General features: G+C 38.7%; 1 protein-coding gene across 1 annotated transcript in view; it reads left to right on the top strand.

Moving 5' to 3' along the window:
- Positions 1-22500, top strand: part of LOC137997987 (uncharacterized) — a 31208-nt gene that overhangs the window by 454 nt on the left and 8254 nt on the right. The window contains exons 1-18 of the mRNA XM_068844359.1: positions 1-345; positions 1695-2134; positions 5334-6334; positions 8261-8397; positions 8995-9106; positions 11364-11548; positions 11927-12095; positions 14574-14670; positions 16004-16067; positions 16168-16261; positions 17093-17170; positions 17255-17353; positions 19782-19845; positions 20443-20477; positions 20561-20641; positions 20900-20963; positions 21042-21259; positions 21750-21881. The exon at positions 1-345 is cut by the window's left edge and continues 454 nt beyond it. Of these exons, the coding sequence (XP_068700460.1) occupies positions 1-345; positions 1695-2134; positions 5334-6334; positions 8261-8397; positions 8995-9106; positions 11364-11548; positions 11927-12095; positions 14574-14670; positions 16004-16067; positions 16168-16261; positions 17093-17170; positions 17255-17353; positions 19782-19845; positions 20443-20477; positions 20561-20641; positions 20900-20963; positions 21042-21259; positions 21750-21881 (3415 nt within the window). The remainder of the gene's footprint in view (positions 346-1694; positions 2135-5333; positions 6335-8260; positions 8398-8994; positions 9107-11363; positions 11549-11926; positions 12096-14573; positions 14671-16003; positions 16068-16167; positions 16262-17092; positions 17171-17254; positions 17354-19781; positions 19846-20442; positions 20478-20560; positions 20642-20899; positions 20964-21041; positions 21260-21749; positions 21882-22500) is intronic.

The following is a 22500-nucleotide window of genomic DNA, read 5'->3' as shown; positions in this document are numbered from 1 at the left end:
CAAGTCCTTTCTTGTTGTAGAAATTCCCACACTATCCAATGTTAGTGCTATATGTTGTTGCCCCAGTAGTGGAAATATTGCTGTCGCCAGCGACAAAAACGTGAGGTTATTTAGGTGGAATAATCAGATGTCCGCGGATGGTTCCAGGAGTGGGGATGCTCTGTGTGACATGGAACACTTTTTGGACGTTGAACTTTGCATGAGTGTCAGAGGTCTGGTGATGAGTGATTCATATCTAGCTGTAAGATCTAATTTAGATGTGCAGGTTCTCAAACTTGTGTTTGTGTCAGAACAAGAGTCTGCATCATCAGGTTGGAGTGGAAAATTCACGATTGTACAGAACAGGTATGGCCATCTGAGTGTATATCTAACGTGAAGAACATTATTGTTGCCCTGTCAGTTTGTGTTAACAATGAGGAGCAAAGATGGCACGGTCAGTTAGTGCGCGACCTTGGTGCAAGAGGTCCTGAGTTCGATTCCCGGATCTCGCATCCTTGTTTTGACTTCTTTCCTTTCCGTGTAGCTAAGTAGCTTTAAATACCCGTAAAACGGAGCACTGATGGAGAGGGGGGAGTAACATGAGTGCACCGTTGACCTCAGGTTTGTCAGTTGAATTACTGTTACAAGTTATCGACGTTAAATAACGTTACTTTAATGATGAAATGGTATATGAATGAATCATATGAACTGCGGATATGAAATCAAGTGACTTAAGTCCTGAATTTTTCAGGCTTCTCTACGCAATTGTAAAAATTGCTTTCGTAACTGCGAAGATTATAGCTTCACTTGAAGGTTACTTTACTTTACTTTTTTTTATCTTGCATGTTCTAGATCCAGTAGGCCACAATCAAGGACTTCTGGTACTTCTTTTGCATAGCAATAGAAGTGTAAAATAAGAGTACAGTGTTGTTGCCAACAGTTGCAAAAGTTCACCCAGCTAGGACTGCTCATTTTTCATAATTTTTGCGGCTGTCTGGATGGAGATCTACTGCTTGGGATGAGCTATTGCAGACCAGTGGCTCAGTTGTTTTAGTATTGGACTGCCATGCTTAAACCCTAGCTGGACCAACACTCAGGGTCCTAAAATAACTAAGGAGAAAATGCTACCTTAGCCATTGACACTGATCAGAGTGTAAGATCATCCACTGCACTCAGCACATAAGCAATTTTGTTACTATAGCTAGCTGCAGCGGTAGGTTGTGATGTCATCCTTTGACTACTTTGACAGTTAAAGAGAATGTTAGAGGTTGATTTGGTGGCATCTGTAGACTCCCTTGCAGCTGGTTTTAGTGTCCACAAGCTCCCCTCCACTGAAGAGTGTTGTGTGGTAACAATAAAAACAGATGTAAGGGAGACTAGTTAACTCATTGCAGCGGTGTATTTTTTTTACTGTAATAATAACTTTAAGTCTCAAGGTTATTTAGCCAAGCATTAGTGCTCTACTTATTGGGTGGACTGCAAATCAATTGAAATTAGAACAAATCAAATCAAATGTTGGTTTTTGCTAGTGAGTACAATGTAGGACAGCATCATGAATTATTACTTTATGGTTGCACTCTACTTCCATTAAATTTATTGGAAGTGGATTAGAATGTCCAAGGAAAGGGAAAAGCCTGAGCTAATCAAAATACAAATTACCATAGTCAGTAACATTTTTTTAACATACCGGTACATGTTTATTTGCTTGATGCCAGGACAACACCAAGATCTGAATGGAGCATAGAGAACCTTTTGGGACAGGAAGGCCCTTCAACACAGGAAACTCACCAACCAGTTAAAGATGACAATTGTGTGTTATGGTCGTTTGATGAATGCTCATCCTTCTCCTTGCAACCACCAGCAGTAAAATCAACCAGGGATGCACTGCTCCCAACCATTAGACAAGAGAAAGTATTTAAAGATTTCACACCAGAGCCAAAGGAAATACTAGGGCCTGTGTCCGAGATACCTGGGCATCCTGTGACTGTGGCATTTGGAGGGCTATATGGTGTTGGTATTCCTGTGGATGGCTGCATGTGGAAAGTTAAGAGTTTCACAATGTTGTATCGCCGATTTAGGGCTGAGCAACTCACCAATGATGGGAATGACTCAGCAACACTTCACACTTTGCAGCTTCTACCAACATACACACAAGGTGTGTTTTGTTGATGAAATGTTCGTTTTTGTTGTGGGTTTCATGTACATGTAAAATACTTACATACATACATAAAAATACATAAACTTTATTAAAGTGTCTCCTCGTTCTAGTGCCACAAGGCACTAGTTGGGGACACAAAATACCAACTAACAGTGACTAGATAAAATACACAAACTGCTGTAGTCGTTTTCTAAAATATAAAATCTTAAGAACGAATATATAACCTAACAAACTATCATTCGTATTATTATTAGAAATTATTTCTAAAATTTCATAAAGTTCCAATACAACACCAATGCTACAGATCAAATTTTGCATAAGTCACACTCCCTCCCACAACCTTCTACAAAAACCGAAACCTCCTCCTTACTGGTACTTATCGTAGCTTCAAAAGCTGTTAACCCTTTCACCCCCGTGGGGTTCCCCATTGACGAGTAAAATCGCCTGGCGTTAGACAGAGTAAAATCTATAAGTGGCACTCTTGGGAGTGAAAGGGTTAATGGGGACATAGTTTTTGAGTGAATCTAGCTGTTGTTAACCCTTTCAGCCCCGTGGGGTTCCCCACTGACGAGTAAAATCGTCTGGTGTTAGACAGAGTAAAATCTATAAGTGGCACTCTTGGGAGTGAAAGGGTTAATTAATGTCTTTATTAAATTCCTCTCTAGGCTCTTGTTTAGTAAGTTTAGCCCATAGCCATGGACCCATGAATCTACAATTTAATGGAATGTTTCCATACATAACTGTGTTGTAACATGGTAAAGTAAAATCTGAGTTTCTTAAATTATACCTACATGTATACTTTCCTTGTCATGATTTATCTGGAAAATATCCTTTAAAGACTCTGATACCAGCCCATTCTTAACCTTATAAAAATCAATATATCTTGCAGTGTTCTATGGTACAATGTCATTAAATTAGCCTTCTTAAGAATAAGTTAAGTATCATACGGTATGTCTCAGAGCTAGTATTATTTATAAAAATAATGAGGATAGTACGTTCACTCTCATTGGTCAATAGGTGTGTTTAGGTGAGAGTATGTAAACACAGTTGTGACATCACATGAGTGTTTATTCATTATGCGTTGTCAGATGCGTGTTTTGTTTAGCTGGTAGGAAATATGAGCGTGTATCAAGAAAATATGTTTCAGTCAAGAAGGAAGAAGACCAGCATTTCCTTCATTTGTGGAATTATTTTTGAGAAATATTTTATAAAAGCAATAGAGGACTTTTTTCCGTGTTTACAGCGTCATCTAAACTCGCGGAGAGTTGGGAGAATCCTCTACAGTTATGCAAACCCTCGACTGCGTCTCCCCCTCGTGTTTGGATGAGGCTAATTTATTGTAAACATGTAAAAAGTCCACTATTGTTTAATTTATATTACACGCAGGGCCCTTTCCTAAAACTTGTTTTGGATATAGTTATATTAGTCAAAAAGTGGGCTTAAATGCTTTCACCCTGAAAGTGCTACTATGATCAAAAAATCACTTCCTTTTTTTCTTGAGATTTTGAAAGTGTGATTGCTTAACGCTTGACTGGTAAAATCTTGAACTTTGATTTTTATCAAAAGCCTGGTTACTTAAGTGTAAGTTTTGGATTTCATGGTTCGCCATTACTCACGTTCCAAAGTGACTAATTGGACCTCAGAGGGTTGGATCTAAGGAAAAGTGATGTCATTGACTCACTAGCTTAAAATTTCAGCGTGTAAATGGAGCTTATTATATATGCAAAACGTGAGTTTAAAAGTCTGAAAGCCCGAAATTCCCATGTTGCATATTAATTCAGCCGCGTACACATGCATTGCATTCTTAAACTAGTGAGTCTTTGACATCATTTTCTCCTCAATCCAGGTCTCTCAAGATTTTAAAGTTAGTAATTGCGGACCATTAAAGAGAAAAATGTAGATCATTACCTTTCTGCATGGCAAGTTTTAAAAAAAGCTGTATGTGGGAACATTTTGGGCGCGAACGTCCTTAAGAGTCCCCCAATGACGAGTAATAATTGTTATCATCTGGCATTAGACAGAGTAAAATCTGAAAGTATCACTCTTAAGGAGGGAAAGGGTTAATATTAAAGTCAGATTGTGTCTGGGAATTTCTAAATTACAAAGTATGGATTTTTTGAAGATTCAGGTTGGATAGTCATAAAAGGGACCCCATTGAATTTGCTTTGTAAGTCAGACATAAGAGATATTTTCAAATGAAATCAACACCATGTACATGTAATAAGAGTGTTGTCTTCTTTCCTCTCACCGCTTGATAAATATTTGTAATTTCTGCCTTTCAAAACAGTCACATAAGTTTTTCTTTATACAAACCTTTACAAAACACAGCACCTTCCCACGTCATATCTTATAGCAAGCTTGAGGTGCCTGTATGCGAAACAACAATAATTTAAATCGTGAACCATAGATAGTGCAGAAAATTTCTTTTTGAAGAAAGCCAAAAAAAAAGTGCAAAATTTGAAGCAGGATGCTCAAAATGTAAACTGTATCAACTTCGTGAACACAACTATGAAGAAAAAATGTCCCTGTGACCCTGGATTGTAGCCAGTTCTGTGATTGACTTTCTACCCAAAACAGAATCAGACTAAGCAACCAAAACAACACCAAATCGTAGACACCTTGCAAGGGCTACTACACTATCCCTCTGGTTAAAGGCTGCTGTGGTATTTGGGTCAATTGAACATCATCAGTTGTACTTTCTGACCAAGTTTTTTTCCAAGATTATTGTTGTCATACGAAGAAGAAGTGATTTTGGAAAACATGTAACTACAAAAAACGGGGATAAAACATATCTAAACATTCTTGTTAAAAATCGATCTTTAGAAAAAATGCCAATTTAAGGTCTTAAGGAAGTGCCAGGGCAAATTTGATTGCTTAGTCTATGAAATTTGCTCCTCATTAAGAGTCTCAAGCCTAATTTGAATATCCAGACAGACTCCGTATGTGCCAAACTTTTTGTTTAATTTTCATTGTTCCTTACTTTCATTATACAGGCACCTTATCAACTATTGTTCTTTTAGTGTTTATAGTTTGCAATTTTCAAATAAATTTGACTTGATAATGACAGCTAGCTAATGTTGAAACATTGTTTTTTTAACAAAGTTTTTAGCCAAGCTTTTAGTATTTTAAAGAATGTTTAGATATGTTTATTGCAGTTTTTTATTGTTGTAATCAATATATTTTTTTATCATAACAGGAATCTATCACATCAAAGAACTGCAGAAATCTCCACTGGTTCAAAGAAGTCCTTCAGAGCCCACTTTGTGTGGGATGCTTTTCCTTGTCTCAGGTCCCAAGGAGGGTTTTATGTATGATGTCTTCAACACCTGTAAACTTTTGTCGTATTACAAGTACACATGTGATACTATCAGCGTGTCGGCATGCAGTAGCATGCTGCATGCTATCACCAAACAGGGGATTGAGACTTACACTGTGCGCATGTATGCAGCTGCTTCTGATTGGATACGAATGAATGCAGCTGTTGATTGGAAGACTGATCAACAATTATTGATTGAGGACCAGACCTTGACAGAACAGGCCAAAGGTCTGGTGAATGTTATGAGTCAGTCTGATCAATGTCCTCAAGGCATGAAGAGTAACGCTGTTATCCTTTTTCCAAATGATTCTTGTGATGATTCTGGTGTAAGCTCAGCTCTTGATGCTATTTCTTTAAAAAGTGGTGATTTGGGAGATCATGCCAGCAAAATAAATGATGATATTCAAAGTGATAGCCCTGTTAGTATCGTGGAAGATCTGCCATCAACAAGTGGTTCTAGTGTTTCAAATTTTGAAGTTTTAACAGCAGATTCTGAAGCCGTGAAGGAAAACCCTCCTGAAACCAAACTCCTTCAGGAGTCTCAGTTTGGAAGCCAACAAGGTGAATCATCACCTTCAGATGTCACCTTTGCGGTTGACAATGCGGGAAAAACGTTTGTAAGATTCTCCACTGGCAGCCATTCATCTTCACCAGTCTTATCAAGGAAAGGAGATCCTGTGGAAGAAGACAAGGACAGTTCAAGCGTGGCATCTTTGTCAGCAGGTCAAGGAACAAGATTGTTTGCTGCATCAAATTCAATGAGACATGGCAGTTCTCCCAATGTTAAACTGTCTGAGGTAGCTTACTTGGCTGCTGTTAACAAGCTTTCAAGTGATTGTGGGTGGAATCTGCCTGTTTTTGATCTAGAAAGATTAAGACAAGTAAGTGTCAATGAAGGGGAATGTTCCTTGGAGGAGGTCTATTGCTGTTGTTTGTGCAGGATATGATAGGAAACAGATTGAGGGGTGGGGCGCACCGGTGGCTCAGTTGGTTGAGCACTGGGCTGTCACGCGGGAGTTCGTGAGTTCAACTCCGGCTGGACCAACACTCAGGGTCTTTAAATAACTGAGGAGAAAGTGCTACCTTTGTAATTACATCGGCAAATGGTTAGACTCTCTAGTCTTCTCGGATAAGGACGATAAGCTGGAGGTCCCGTCTCACAACTCTTCAATGTTCATAATCCTGTGGGACGTAAAAGAACCCGCACACTTGTCGTAAAGAGCAGGGCATGTAGTTCCCGGTGTTGTGGTCTGGTCTTTCTGGTCTGGATAGGGTAAGGTGGAGCACCTCACATAGGACCTCGAGTCCTGTTTGTGCTCCTTCCCTCTGGGCAGGTTTGCCCAGTAGAAGAGGCAAACCAGATGTCTCGTAAAACGAAAACGGGGCAGAGGCAGAAAAGAGGAGTTTGAACTGTGTAATTAACAATTACATGTAGACCGGGCTACGGGTCAATAGCCCATGAGGCGAAGCCAAGGCCCGTAAGGGCGAAGGGCGAAGTTGAAGAAATATTTATTTGGGAATAAATTTCCCAAATAAATTTTTGCTAGTCGGGGACTATTACTAATGGTCCTCTAGTAGCGTAGCCAATTAAAATGCAGGATTTGCATTAGTCCACTAGTTGGGTGATACTAATACCCATTAGTATCACACAACTAGTGGACTAATGCAAATGCTGCATTTTGATTGGCTACGCTACTAGAGGACTATTAGTAATGGTCATCTAGTAGTGACGCTTTCTTTCGTTTTATTCCCAAATAAATATATTTTCAACTTGCATTTGCTAATTTTATTATTGCCTTTTCTGTCCGACCAGTTGGGTGATACTAAAACAATTAGACCCTTCGCCCTCAAGGGCCACAAGTCAATAGCCCATTCAGCTTCGTCTCATGGGCTATTGACCCGTAGCCCGCAAGGGCTACGGGTCTAATTGTTAGTTAGTAGGCTTCCAGCGTAATATAGTCTGTTATTATACATGACTAGCTCCGTGAGTGGGCAAGATGAACCAAATCCTGCATTGTGATTGGCTACCCGAGCGGGCAAGATGGATATTTCTCGCTTGGTCCCGCAAGATCAAAGATCATTTTTTTAAGTTTAGTTTTATCCCATATAATAAATCCTTTATTGACCAAGCTTGTTCGGTCAAGATGGCTGGATATAATGGCCTGATTTTTTTTTGCGGGTTTATGGACCTTGACTTTGTTTTGGTCCATAAACATGCAAAAAAAGAACTTGGCCAATATCCAGCCATCTTGACCTCATGCTTGGTCAATAACCGCTATATGTTTGACAAAATGTAGTTTGAAGAAGTAATAGTCAAATTTGGTAAACATAATAAGACTTAATTGTTGTGGTATAACGTAAGTTTTTTGAAAAAAATTGTTTGTTTCCCTGCTTGATTAGCTAATCCCAAGAAAATCAATGTGTTTCTGAATTTGGTGTTACTTACAAATGAATTTATTAATTTTCTTTAAAATTATAAAGGGGAATTCTTTCATTTTGCTAAATGCGGGGGCGATGGAAAGAATAGAAATAGAAGAATGTGATTTTCCTTATCTCTTGGCTTTAAAAAAATGTTCTTTAATTTGTTCCAGTTTCTTTAACATAACTTTTAACTGATATCATTATAGCATTAGAACTTTTTGCTCCAAGGCGTTTTGTTTTCTAAATACTGCTTGGGATTATTCATGTCATAACTTAATTAAGGGATGATGTTTATGCACAATTTACAATTTTCCATTAACATAAAACACCTCCTTTTACTCTCCACCAAGCTAATAAATGTGTGGGTTCTTTTTGTCTCTACACAGTGTTGTCCTCAGCCATCCCTGGACATTTGTTTAATTGGCATGTATCCATTTGTCGGATCAAGATATGTGATGGCAACTGAGGAAAGTGTTGTCTTGTTTACCAGAGCCTCCCGTGATGCTTTTCAAAGGAGCAGAAGGTGAGGATTGATAATGTTAGGGAGCTTTGGCAAAGATGACAGTGCTTAACATATTCAAGAACGATACAAATGTAGTTGTATTTTGCTCACCAATGGGGGGAGGGGTAGGGGGTTCAGAGAGAGGGAAAAAAAGTAAAATCTCCAGTTAATTTTGCCACACATAGCAAGAAATTTCGTGGGAAGTATGCCATGATAAATACAGAACATTTATAAATTGTGGGAGGTGCGGTGGCCTCATGGTTAGTGCGCTCGACTCTGGATCCAGTGGTCCAGGTTCGGGGCCTGGCTGGGGACATTGTGTTGTGTTCTTGGGCAAGACACTTTACTCTCACGGTGCCTCTCTCCATCCAGGTGTATAAATGGGTACCGGCGTAATTCTGGGGGTAACCCTGTGATGGACTTGCATCCCATCCAGGGGGGAGTGTAAATACTCCTAGTCGCTTCATGCTACGGAAACTGGAGATAAGGGCCGGCCTGATGGGCCTTCTGGCTCGTAAGCAGTGACTTTATCTTTATTTATAAATTATTGAATCTCTAGTTAAAAGTTGCATGTTCTGTAACCACTTTACTGAAATTATACAGCGGTGGTTTTTAAAGTTATAGAAACAGAGTGCAAAAGCCACACACACAGCAAGGAGACAGTAATAACGCTGACTGGACTGTGTACCTCTTACAGAACATGGAACCCACGCATCTTTACAAAGCTGTGGTAAGTGAATTACAATATTACAATACACACTTAAATTGACTGCTCCCCATAGGGGTTTTTCAGGGCCACTGAAACACAATTAACGACAGAACACAACAACAACAACTGTTAAGAATCCCAACTGGTGGGAGGCAAACCAGTTAGCTATTTACAATAAAATTGTGGCCGCGAAGTTGAACCAGGGACTAACAGGAACAAATTCAGTGAGTGGTCAAAACGAGTCTTGAACCGGAGAACTTCAAATCTCAAGGCAAGCGTCCTAACCACTGGGCCGCACTGAAGTAAGCAACTGCAGTTGAGTAAGTGCAGTTCTGGTTGTTATAATGATGGCAAAACTCAAGCTGAGAATGACGGTCATTTACTGAACCATTCTCCTTTGAATCTTCCTGAACAAACCAAAACTAAATTCATGTACTAAAGGACAGTTTGTATGAGTCACGGTAGCTTGTTGATAATGAGTCCAAGATATTGGCCAAGTGTTGACGTTGGTTGTTGTAGAAATGCTCTGCTGTTTGTTGGCTGATGGATTTGTCCTTTGTCTGTCATCTATTGCGTTCCTTTCATGCTCTCACTTCATTTTTGCATAGTTATTTTCATAGATAAGCCACACCCCCAAAATTCCAAGCATGATTTTGAGAAAAAAATAAAATCTTGAAAAAAGCAAAATTTGTCTGTTTGCTTGTGATAATCTTGCCTCATGAGTTCTCCCGAATAGCGTGGTATTTTCTCAGTAGAGAGATCAGTGTTGAAGTGATCGGTCTAAGAATATGTTTAATCTTTGATTTACTGAAGGTTTTTAGGGTTATTTGTGACTCCATACCAGCCAGTTTACTCCCTCTGAAAGCAATGGTCTCGTATGTAAGCTGCACCTACGATTTTGAGCCCAATATTTTGACAAAAAGATGCGGCTTATACACGACTTTTTACTGTATGCAGTGAAGTGAAGTGAAGTGGAGTGAGGCTATTAGTCTCTCCCCACGGGGCTTTTCAGGACTAATTTACAATACTTTGTGGGGGACTTTAGCCAGACTGCTTGTTACGCAGTTTACAATTTATTTTAAGGAAGTGAAAGATGCCCCCCATGAAAAATAGGAATATATTAGTTAAATGAAAAGCGTTTGAATCTGGAACAACGCTTTTCATTTAACTAATATATTGCTATTTTTCACGTTGCCATGTTACCACCAATAGCGTAGCTCCTACTCTACTATAAAAACTACACGTAACCCATAATTCCTCGATTCGCTCTGACGAAGGGCTAACGCTCGAAACGTCAGCTTTTTAGAGTCTCTGTACGGTGGCTAATTTACATTATCAACTCTGTTGATAAAACCAAATTTTTGTATACTACTTCCCCACCGACGCAGCACCACAGTTTCTTTACAAACTACCCCCTTCATTCATGTGTCGCTGCTCAACCAACTGAGCCACTGGTGCACGGTATATTATCAACTTGAATGAATGACACTCACGATGGGATTAAGTCAGCCAAATCATTAGGCTCTTTTAAGCGTCAAATGAATAAGGTTGTTATTTACCAGTCAGAACTACAGTGTACATGTATGGCACTATCATTCCCTCTGGAATTAAATGTACCCCTTTTATTCAGCTAATTTATTTGGGGTTTTTCAGTACCATGTGTCCAGCAATGGGATACCTCCCCCACCCTCCGGACAAGTCGTAATTCTTTATTTTGCCCTGCTTGATGAAGTGTTCATACGCGAAACCTCAGCCCTGCAGTCTTTCAGTGGTGGTTATTTGACCTTTAGTGACTGGTTTGATAAACCAAATTAATGTTTATATCCTCGTGTCTTTGATGCAAAACATTCACTCACATAAGATTATTTGTCTCAAGTACAATGTATCAACAAGCTTTGAGTATATAAATTATTTGATTTTTGCAGTCTTATTGAAAATTAAATTTCATGTTTTGTGGACAGGGATTCTTTTTCTTTTATAAATAACGATAACGATAACGATAACGATAACGATAACGATAATAATAATAATAATAATAATAATAATAATAATAATAATAATAGTTGGTTTGGTTGCTGACTGTTGGTTGTCTTTCAGCCCACTGTTGTTGTCTTCATGCTCGTGCCGATCAGTAGGCTGATGAAAGCTTACCCATAGCTGATTTGGAGACTTGTTGTTTAGTTTTACACATTAAAGTTTTTTGAAGATTATGATTACAAGTAAATGTGAACCTATTATTATTATCAATATTAATTAGCAATGTCTTTCTCTTTCACAGATGCCCCTTGCAAATCGTTGTCAGAAGCATAATGCACAGGTGTACCATCATCTTGTGTGTGAACAGCACTTGTTCCTGAGAACATTGTGTTTATCTGACTTTATGAGTAAAGAAGACAGGAAACAAAGAAAAGTGAGGAAAATGCTATGCGAGTCTGCAGCAAATCTGGCTGAGTTATGTGCAAGGTTTGTATGCCAGCAACATTCACGCTTTTAGTATATTTGTGTCAGAGGCCTGCAGATTGTTGATATCATGCATACAGGGCAATTGCGGTGTCACAAGTCTGAACTCATCAACCACTGATTAACGTGAAAAATTAAATTACATTTGCCACCCAAAATAGTCCCTCAAACTGTGCTAAATTTTCAGTGGTCATGTCCAAAATCGTAAACTTAAGAGTCTTGTTTTAGTTCAAGGGTCTGGATACCAACTTGGGGTTTTATGGAAATTATGAATTAATGTTTATCAACTCCTGGGATCCATGGAGTTTTTGTCAATGTGGGGACATCATCAGGAAAGAGTAAAGTAGATCTAATGTAGAGGATCAATATTTTCTATTGCAGAATCCCAAGTGTTTACAAAGAGAGTGTTGATTATTTCACAATGTCTGGTCTTACATTGAGAGATATTGTCGATAGAGCATATAAGTCCGGACAGCCTGTTGCAGATGGTCTAATTCACTTCTTGGATGAGAGACTGTTGGGTTCTGACGAACCAGTCACTGTTTCTGAGGTTATTAATGAACGAAATCACACAATGTTGAGTACATTTTAGAATTAATAGGTGTGAGTGATGTTTATACGTACAGAAAGGTCTCAAAACATCAACCAATATCTGTTAATTACCCCTTGTACAAGACGATTGTGTGATTTTTTGTTTATAATACTTGTAACAAAGTTTTATTATCTATTTTCAAGGAAAGATATATGTATAAGAACTGCATTTAGTTATGAAAAACGTTCATTCAGCTATGATGAAATTTTAATCCCACTGTGAGTTCTTGAAATTTAAGGACGGTGCCTACTATTGTTATTGCGCACACTTTCTGCACATCTCGAGATACTCGGGTTTCCTATCGGTGATGCTTACTAATACAGTCAGGGATATTTTTGCGCAGTTTAAAACTATCCGGAGAAAGTAGATCTTAGTAAGTAATCTTGGTATCCAAAAAGAAAACTGGGGGTAACCATGAATTTTTAAAAGATAATTAAGCTTCAATTTGAGAAAGAACGCCATACACTGCTTTGTATTTTAAAGCTTTTTAACAATTTATCATTTATGAATTATCTTTAAAAAATACGTGGTTACCCCCAATTTTGGATTTCAAAAACACTTGTTCAGATGTACATTTCCTGCATGATCATAAACCCGGGCAAAAATATCTTTGAATTAGTAGGCACCGTCCTTAAATGCAAAACCACTCTTGGCCATTTCTGCAAGGGCTTCCTTTTTTGCTTTTGTTACAGAGGAGCCAATTTTATTGATAAAGTCAGCTGGTTATTCAATGTGTGTGGAACATTGTATATTTAAACTTTTTGCTGCTTTTACTGCTCTTACATGTAGCTATAGGTGCATGGTTGTCAGATTGTCACTCAATTGGAATTGTACTTGGTACAATGTGGGAGAAAATGAAACTGCTCTCCTTGAACTAGAATCAAGTATTTTTTGACTTCATAAAATGAAGGATGATTCTAAACCTCTTTCAATAATAAAGATACAAGGATAGTTTTGTTAAAGTCCCTGTGATGCCTATGTTCTTCATTGTTTTTTAACTTTTCGTTTAAATAGTTTTAGTATAAATACACAGGTGATTATACAAAATCACGTGCTCTCATTGGCTCGCTGTCTCGGATTATCTCCTCAATAATCACCTCGACGGACAAAATGCCTGCCAGTAGTCGTTTTGCCACTGTAAGTGAAGATGATTTCTCGTTGAAATGTTTTTTTTCTCTTTTTTGAAATAATCACCTGTGTATAATTTATGCTAAAACAATTATTTGCCTCAGGCTCAGTGATTATCGGTGAATATTCACCTCGACTTCCTCTCGGTGAATATTCACTGATAATCACTTCACCTTCGGCGAATAATTGTTAAATAGTGTCTGGAACAAAATACTTCAAAATTATTTCCCTCATAGTGGGCCTTTGATTTTTGGCTGATCCAGTTGGGTCCTGGTAACTAATGACGTCAAAGAAGTCAAGAATGTAATTCCATTCTGAATCCGAAGGGTAACTATTGTCTGACATTTCTACAAAGTCTTAACAAAAAGCTTACAAGGAAGGGTTGCGTTTTTAGAAATGTTGGCCTTGTAGCACTATAAATTTCAACAGACTTAACTGATTAGAGTGCAATGTGAAGTGCTAGTTGTTCCCCATATGAACCATGTGAGCGTTAACCCTACTAATGGAAATGGACCCACAAAAGGACAGAGTTAACTCTGACCAGGGTGGGAATTGAACCCACGACCTTTGGGTTAGATCACAGCTACTCTACCGACTGAGCTACAAGGTCAGACAGGAGCAGGCGGTGGGAAGTGAAGATGTTAAAGTCACGGCAATGAACATGTACAAGGACGATGAAGGGTTACGTTTTTACAAACGTTGGCTGTGTAGCACTACACTTTTGCACATTTTTTTCTGAAGAGATGCGATCAAGTTACTTCTTTGGCATCATTAGTTACCAGGGCCCAACTGGCTAGGCTAAAATTTGTTGGCTACACTATAAGGAAATACTACACTCCAGACACTATAGATATTTGAATGAAAAATTTAAAAACCTGGAAAAAATAAGCATCACAGGGACTTAAAAGATAATAGTTTAGATGTTGACATCTGAAGAATAGACCAAGGCTGCAATATCTTATCTCATTTCTGTAGTTAACCAAAAATATGAATTAAAGTTTCTTGGTATTGGTATTGTAACAAAAGTAAGATTGAAGAATGACGTTTCAACTACTCTATCCTTTCTTGATTAAACTTCAACTTTTAAATGATCTTGGAGTCATTCTTTCTTTAGTTACCGGTATCACTTATTTTTATTTCAAAAACTTGAATAAGATCATAATCTCAAATTGTTTGCGCTGATAAAATAAACAGTAAATATCTATTTTTTTTATCAAAGTCAATCTGATATAGACAACTTGTCTCAGTTATTCAACCTGGTTCTCTTCACTGAAAGTTTGTTTTAAATTTCATTTTTTCTTTATTTAGAATACTGCCAAGAAAATTTTTAAACTATACTCGAAAGGAAAGCCCAGTCGAGTTTCTGAGATAATTCTCATGTCTTCACTTAGTGGATTTTCTTCAGGTTAGTTCAATGTATGCTTTATACACTTATGTTATTTCGATCACAGGATAATTACATATTCAGACAGCCTATGTTATGTGGATTCCCTGAATATACCATTTAAAAATGATATAATTTTGCCGTGAATTAAACTGGGTAAATGGTGTTCCTCTCCGTAGTTGGCTATAAATTTTCAGTAACCTTTGGGAATGGCTTTTGTTACTTTGTCTTCATGTGTCTTTTTGGGAAAAAAAAGCAGTTTTTACCACAAAGGCTTGTAATCTCGCAATTGTCAATGAGAGTCTGGACAATGCTGTACGCGTCATGCTCGCGTCATTTTGTCACGCAATGTAATTAGACACGCCCATTTTGAGAAATAAACCAATCGTATTGCGAGGAAGTTATAGACAACGCTTGCTCTTTTTTGAGTCATGATTTTGGTCACGCTCTGAAATACAACCTTTCTTTGGCGTTGAATATTGTGGTAAAATTTTGACCACTGTGATGACGAATATCGTTGTCGATAGGAGTAGAGACAACGCTGAACCACTTTCAATTTGTTAATTTTATGTGTACTCTACAGGATTGTGGGACTTAGTGATTACCTAGGTGTAGGTTTACTGCTCAATGATGACTTTGAGCGGTGAATTTTATGGAATGCAAGATTACTGGCAAAAACTGCTCAGTAGGCCAACCATTAAACAAGGAAAAAGCATTCTATTCATCAGCATTCATGTCCATGTTCAGTTGCATCAGGTTGTGGGCTAAATTATAGCGTAGTTCCTAAAACAAGGAATGACCTAAAATGACCTAAAATGAACTACAATGGTATCTTAAATTGATCTAAAATGACGTAAAATAAGCTACAACGATATCTAATATGACCGAAAATGATCTAAAATGACCTAAAATGAATAGGTGATTTTAGGTCATTTTAGATCATTTTAGGACATGTTAGATACTGTTGTAGCTCATTTTAGGTCATTTTAGGTCATTCCTTGTTTTAGTAACTACGAAAATTATAGATGAACTGGCTGAGCCAAGCCGCAATACCTTTGCTTATGTCAGCATTTATGGTATCATTGATGGTCCCACGCAATCTTAGCCATGAAAAATTTGCATTTACATGTAGGTAGTCAACCTGTTTTTACTTCTGCCATTTGGTCTAGTTAATTCTGGTTTTTGCTTTCATTTCTTTTTATTGGCCTTGAAAAGTCCGGATATATACCGTACTTACAGGAATGAAGCACTTGTAAAGAGCAACTTCTCTTTGAGGTGCCGAAATGCGGCTCTAGAAAAAACATCAACCTATTTTGCTGTGGAATTGGTAACAATTAATTTTTTGTCGATGTAGACACTGCCTTGGCTGCTTTGGAAGATTTGAAGAAAGTTAAGACAGCCGAGGGTGTTAATTACAGGTTGGTGATGTGCATCTGTTTGCAACATCTCATACAATGTGAAAAGCCCTGAATGGGTTGTGGAAGTGATTTGACGGAATTGTTTATGATTTGGTTTTAGCCTGTCTCCACTTGATAACCTCGTCCGAGCAGTGCTATATCTTCATCAGTGTGATCCTGATCATGCCCAGTCTACTCTTTGCACAATTCCTAAGGTAAGAATATTTTTATTTGTACTGTGGAACCTCCATTAAGCGGCCACCTATTAAGCATCCACCCTCTATTAAGCTTCCAGTAATCAAAGTAAAGTCCCGAAATAATTGTAGAATAATATTGTAAATCAAACCTCTATTAAGAGGCCACCTCTCTTAAGCATCCGCGGCCACATTTTGGCCGTCCCGATGGGAGTTCTCCTTTTGTTTTCACCTCTATTAAGCGGCCACCAAGAGTTTAATACACTTAGTTTGGCTTTTCGCCACAAACTTCCTTGCAAGAATTTTTAAAAGTAATTGTGCACCCGAAATGCTTCATTTCAGTTACAGACACTTCTGCCTTTTCCGGTTACAAAATCAACTCAGTTTGCGGCATAGTTTAGATTGTTCTTGTTAAGTTGGGAGAACCTCATCTTAACATTTTTAGGAGAATATGTTTTTTTTTCTAACAGTACTGTATTGTTGTTGGGTATTAGAGCTGTCTCTTATGCGAAAGTTGTCACAAGCCGTTAAAGGTGTTTGCTTTAGAATAAGGTGACGTTTCTACTAACGATTATGCTAATTTGTGACGAACATCTATTAAGCGGCCAACCTCCATTAAGCGGCTACTAGCCCTTGCCCCGAGGGTGGTCGCTTAATAGAGATTTCACTGTATTCATATTTGAGTGTAACTTGTAAATGTGATAGAGCACTGAAGCAAATATTAATATATCAAGAATCTTATCTCAAAATATTCTAAAATTCCAAGTCGAAGCTTTCTGCTGTATATCACACAGTCTTCATCAGCAAATGCGATACAGTTATCACTCATCACACTTGTTTCGTATTCAACAGAAAGAGCTTGTTGAAGTTTTGACTACACATTCTTATCTGCTACATGAAGATGGATTACAGTTCACGCCCCTAGCTCAGGTACTCGGATAAACCAAGCCAAGAGTTAAAACTCTTCTAACAATACGTACTTAAGTCATTTCATCTTTTTTATTTTATTTTCAGTGTTTAAGAAAACATGAACAGGCAGCTTTCATGGAAGTGCTTCTTCGTCTCCTTGATAAATATGTGTTGTCGTTAGAAACACTTCTTACTTTGTTGGGGGTGAGTACATATGTATGTAAATATATACACACTTAATTGACCACTCCTCATAGGGGCTTTTCAGAGCCATTGAAACACAATCAATGCCAGAAACGACAACAAATACTTTTAAGAATCTCTACTGGCCGTGGGCAAACCAGCTGGCTATTTACAAGTATTTAACATTTGGCTTTTTTGTCCATGTAACCCCACACGTTTATGTCTATTAAGGACGTTCGCGCCAAAATCTTCCTACGGTGAGATTTTCTTCATTTCTCGCCTAGAGTTAGGTCATAAAGTACTTATCCCAAAAATGAAAAAAAAAAAATGGGGGTCACCGACTTTGTTTCGGAGAAAATGGCAGTGGAAAAATGCCTTAATTTCGAGAAATCGGTCATAATAGCGAGATGTAGGCTCATCTGCTCATCCATCGAAAATCATAAAAATAAACTGTTGAAGTGAAAGTTTCCATGCATAGGTTTTTAGGAGTGAGATTTTTAGATAATTGTATGCCGCTAGGGATGTGTTAAACAGTAGAGTTCATCCTCGACGAGTGTTTTCGTAAGCTCTATCCGTTGCAACCACTACCGGAATTCGATAGCACGAGGAAAGAAAATGTTAAAAAAAGATAACTTCTTACGGTGAGAATTTTTTTATTTCATCATATTTTGTAGATAGTAAGTAAAGTAAGTGATTCATGATTAAAAAAATAGGGGTCACCGATGATCTGAACGAGTAAAATCGATGTGATTTTGCAAAGCTCATGGAAAAGTTCGTTTGTCACGCTTTTGCGTGACCTGTCGGGCAAGGACAGGAACCCCAGAGAGGATCGATCGTTGAAGAGATGAACGGTTTTTACCGAAAAAAAAAACCTTTTTCAAGCATAGCAACGACGTTTTAAGCAGGGGTCATCTTCATTTGGTTGGTGTTTTGTATAATATCTCCCCATTGCCGTCATGCTCATCCTCTGGACACACTGTCTGGAGTGTGTTTTTTTGTGAAATTCAATCGCTGATAGTTTCCACGGAGGTCCGCACTATTCAAGTGGACGAGGACGAAAATACTGCTCAATTTTCACGAAAGTAAAGGAAAAGAACTTTAAAAACATGCATTCACTTTGAACTTAAGTTCGTAGGGTAATAAAAACATTAAAAACAAAATAGCCCCATTAAATTTACGCAACGGTTCGTCCACGACTTTTCCAAACTTTCAGCCACTAGTCTATATTAACGATCAGCTACCTTTTCCAGAGCTTTTCCATCCTCCCGCTCACTTCTCTTTGAAGTTTCATGATGATTCGGAAATAAATGTGTCATTCTTTTGCCGGCCTGTAATTTTTTCCTCGGCGTTTTTGTCGCCATGTTATTTTAACTGATGCTTGAAAAATTTGTATGAAAGTCAAGTAGACTAGTGCACGACTGATAAAACCTCGCGAATATCAGTCGTGCAGTAGTCTACTTTCATAAATATTTTAAATCAATTTTGACTGATCACGATCTTCTCTGATCCAACGCTGTGCAAGACTTACCGTCCACGGTTTTTGCAAAGGTTTTAAAACCTCAACTTCACTAATGCTCAAAGTAATGCGTAACATATTACAGTCGCGTTACATGCGCAGTAACGTTGCGCACAACCAATTAGCGCGAACGTCCTTAAATCATCTTGCCAGACCATTTTGAGGAGCAAGGGTGGCACAGTCGTTTAGTGCGCGGCCTTGGTGCAAGAAGAGGTCCTGAGTTCGATTCCCGGATCTCGCATCCTTGTTTCGACTCCTTTCCTTTTCGTGTAGCTAAGTAGCTTTAAATACCCGTAAAACGGAGCACTGATGGAGTGGGGGGAGTAAAATGAACGCACCGTCGACCTCAGTAATTAAAAGTTACTGTTACGAGTTATCGACGTTAAATAAGGTCTACTTTACTTTACTTTATAAATACTTTTGCTGTGAGAGTATTTCAAACCACACCATTTTATTGGACGAAACTGTGTGTGGGTTCTTATAATAATGTCACAAAAATCGTATAACTAAGGCCGTTAGAGGAGGTGGGGTCAATCATCTTTATGTGAGAAGGGTTTAGTTAAATTCCAGTATTATTAATTAATGCTCAATGGGCGGGCCTTAAATCACACGGCAGCCATGTTGAGCCCGAGGGATTGAAAACTTTTGTTTTGTCCCACCAAAACTCATTCCCAAACATTTCAACTCGAGGCTCGGGGTACGAAATCTATTGTATGGCGGCCAATGTGGCCGCCGCGCGAATTAGGCCCATTGGCCTTGCGAACGAAGCCCTGCCTCTATTTAAACGGGATGAACCGCTCAAAACCCTGCCAAATGATGCTAAGATTGATTACAAGAAAAAACATTCACATTCCCCCCTCCCCCCACCTTCCCGCGACCCACGATAAGTAGTCCTGCATCAATTTCACCAATTTTTTCTATTGTTTCTTTCAGACCAGTAAACCAGATGCAGTTCGCAATGATTTAGCCATTGGATTCCTTGAAGCTGTGCTAAATGGTCTGCTATTTATCGTAATGTAGTAGCGTTTTCCAAACAAAATGTTTAGTACAATGTCAGTACAGCTGTTTCTTATGGCCGCATCCTGTAATGACAAGTTGCGGTGTCTGAAAGTCAGACGAGAGGTAGCTGCACTGACTGTTTTCTACGAAATGCAAAGAAGGCAATGTCCTTCATACGTTTGCGATTTGCATCAAGCTCCATTTGAAAGACGACGTGTGACGCGCTACGCCACATTCACGCACTTAGCATTCCCACCGCAAGACAAAAAGTCGTTGGACGGAAGCTTCATCCAATCAATTGTTAGGTTGAGGAATATCTTTTCCAGTGATGTTGTTTGCAGTGTCGCGTACTGTGGACTCCAGCGTTTCAAACGAGGTTATAAGTTGCCTTTATCTAGGTCCTAACCAATGTAATTATGTTTTGCATTCAATTTTATCAAACTTGTATTCATTTTAAGCAGCAGTGAACCAGGGATTAGCCCGCGTGAATATTACTTATTTCCTGGTTCACCTTTGTATATTATATGGGAAAATGTTCATAAAGCGTAGATGAGTTTGCAGCAATAAAATTACATTTTTATGTTTTGCGTTTCAGATAAAGCTAGAGTGGATTCCTATGACAGTACAGTGGTAAACTAAACATTCCTTCATGTTTTACAAAATTAGAGTAATCCATCTTTAGCTTCTCTTGAATACAGCTTTTTTCATTCCAGATGTCACTTTGTGGAATCTACTTGAAGAGAATGGAAAGAACTCAAAGGAAACGCATGCCATCCTCATCTCATCATCACGTTGTAAGTACTGGAAGTACATTAATTGACCAATCACAACAGAGACAGATGATCAAATGAACCAAGCGAGGCACCATTGCTTTTCTCTTTGTGCCTCTGATTGGCTGAAAATTTTAAGACGAGATTTTTTCGCCCGTCGCCATTTCGTTTTGATAAATTTCCAAAGAAACAAATTTAATTTAGAAGATTTCTACATGACAAAATCCTGGCTAGCCAATTCAGTGTTGTTTCATTGTAATCTTTTCTTTTTATTTTAATCAGCCGAAAGGCGAAGGACATTTTGGAGTCCGTCATTTGTGGCTGGATAAGCTACCTCCGTTTCAAGGTGAGTGAATTCTCTTGATTCAAACCGTAACCAGCAAGGATGCCATTGGATGCTTTTATTTTGCTCAACATTTTATAGGTTCAGTGAGTTTGCCAGTCCCAGGCTGTCCCAGTTCCAAGCCAGTCTCTCCCCAAGACTCTCCTCAGCTGTCTCGATCCTTGTTGTTTTCCAGTCCTTCGCGCCGATCCGCTAGCAAGGCTTCTTATTATGGTCCTCAGTTGAGTTCTGATACAGGGAGTGCTACCCAACCAGAGTGCTCCTGCTGTTGTTGTAATGAGGATCTACTCAAACTCCAGGTAATTGCAATAGACCTTATTGGAGTTGAGCCTGCAGGTACATTTTCTTTTGTTTAAAACTACATGCGAAAGAGGCTTTAGGGTCAATTCCATACAAAATGACCCCTTAGCCTCGTTTAGGTGGCAAAATCGCTGATAACTCCGATAAGGGCTATTGGTTGGTTGGTTGGTTGATTCATTTGATATGGTGCTGACATCACGAGAGCGATGAGAGATGGAGAAATTAGTGAAAACCTGTAGTTATGGTTTAAATTGACGTGATGCACTTTGCAGTTGTACGTGGACTTCTTATTTTCGGGTTTTTTAGCTGAGTTGTCCTCTAAGATCTAACGTTTGAAACTTGCAGGATCTCTGTCTTCGGTTTTTTGGCAGATTATCTTACTCCATCAGATACGCATTTCAGTTGAAAGATTGTCGCTAAGTCTCTATTCCGTGTTTTGAGCTAAACTGAAATTTGACGTACTTCTTCGATCTTCTGTTCATTTCACAGGCGCTGTTGTGTTCCCATTTTGTAAGCAGTGAGTTGTGTGAGTTCGTTCTAAGCAAAATTGAAGCTGGTCAGAAGATGGACATGACATCTGTTTCCCTTCTATGTTTGCCCAACGTCGATAGGCACACCGAGGTAACGTGAATCATCTTGATAACTTGTGAATACCTTCTTGTTTTCGATCAAGCATAAATGTCTGGTCTGAGGACCGGCTTCAACGCGGCCCGTCAGGCACGGTTGGCGCGTGGAAGAAAGTAGGGAACTTAAGCAACGACAACGGCGACGGCAACGAGAACGTCACAAATGTGCATATTTAGTGGGCAAAAACAATAGCTTTGCACGCCCTGCACGTGCATTTTTCACTTTTGTTCATTTCTTTGCCGTCGTCAGCAAAACAACAACGTGAAATAGTCAAATTTTAGGTTTTAAGGAGAACGTCAGCACTTGACGCTAAAGTTTCATTTTCTCCCCTAAATTAAGCGCCGTTCCAACCAATGTCATTTTTGAGGAACTACCACACCCTTGTCATATAAGAAGGGTTGACATGTTTACAAAGTGATTACAATGACGCGAATTTATATTTTGAGATGACGTTCTCGGTGCCGTCGCCGTCGTCGTTGCTTAAGTTCCCTATTAGGGAACTTAAGCAACGACAACGGCGACGGCAACGAGAACGTCATCTCAAAATATAAATTTGCTTAATTTTAATCGCTTCGTAACTATTTCAACCTTTTTGATATGACAGGGGTGTGGT

This window comes from Montipora foliosa, chromosome 3 (genome assembly GCF_036669935.1).
Source record: "Montipora foliosa isolate CH-2021 chromosome 3, ASM3666993v2, whole genome shotgun sequence".
NCBI classification, from domain to species: domain Eukaryota; kingdom Metazoa; phylum Cnidaria; class Anthozoa; order Scleractinia; family Acroporidae; genus Montipora; species Montipora foliosa.
The sequence above is the reverse complement of the archived record's forward strand: the minus strand, read 5'-3'. Positions and strand labels throughout refer to the sequence as shown.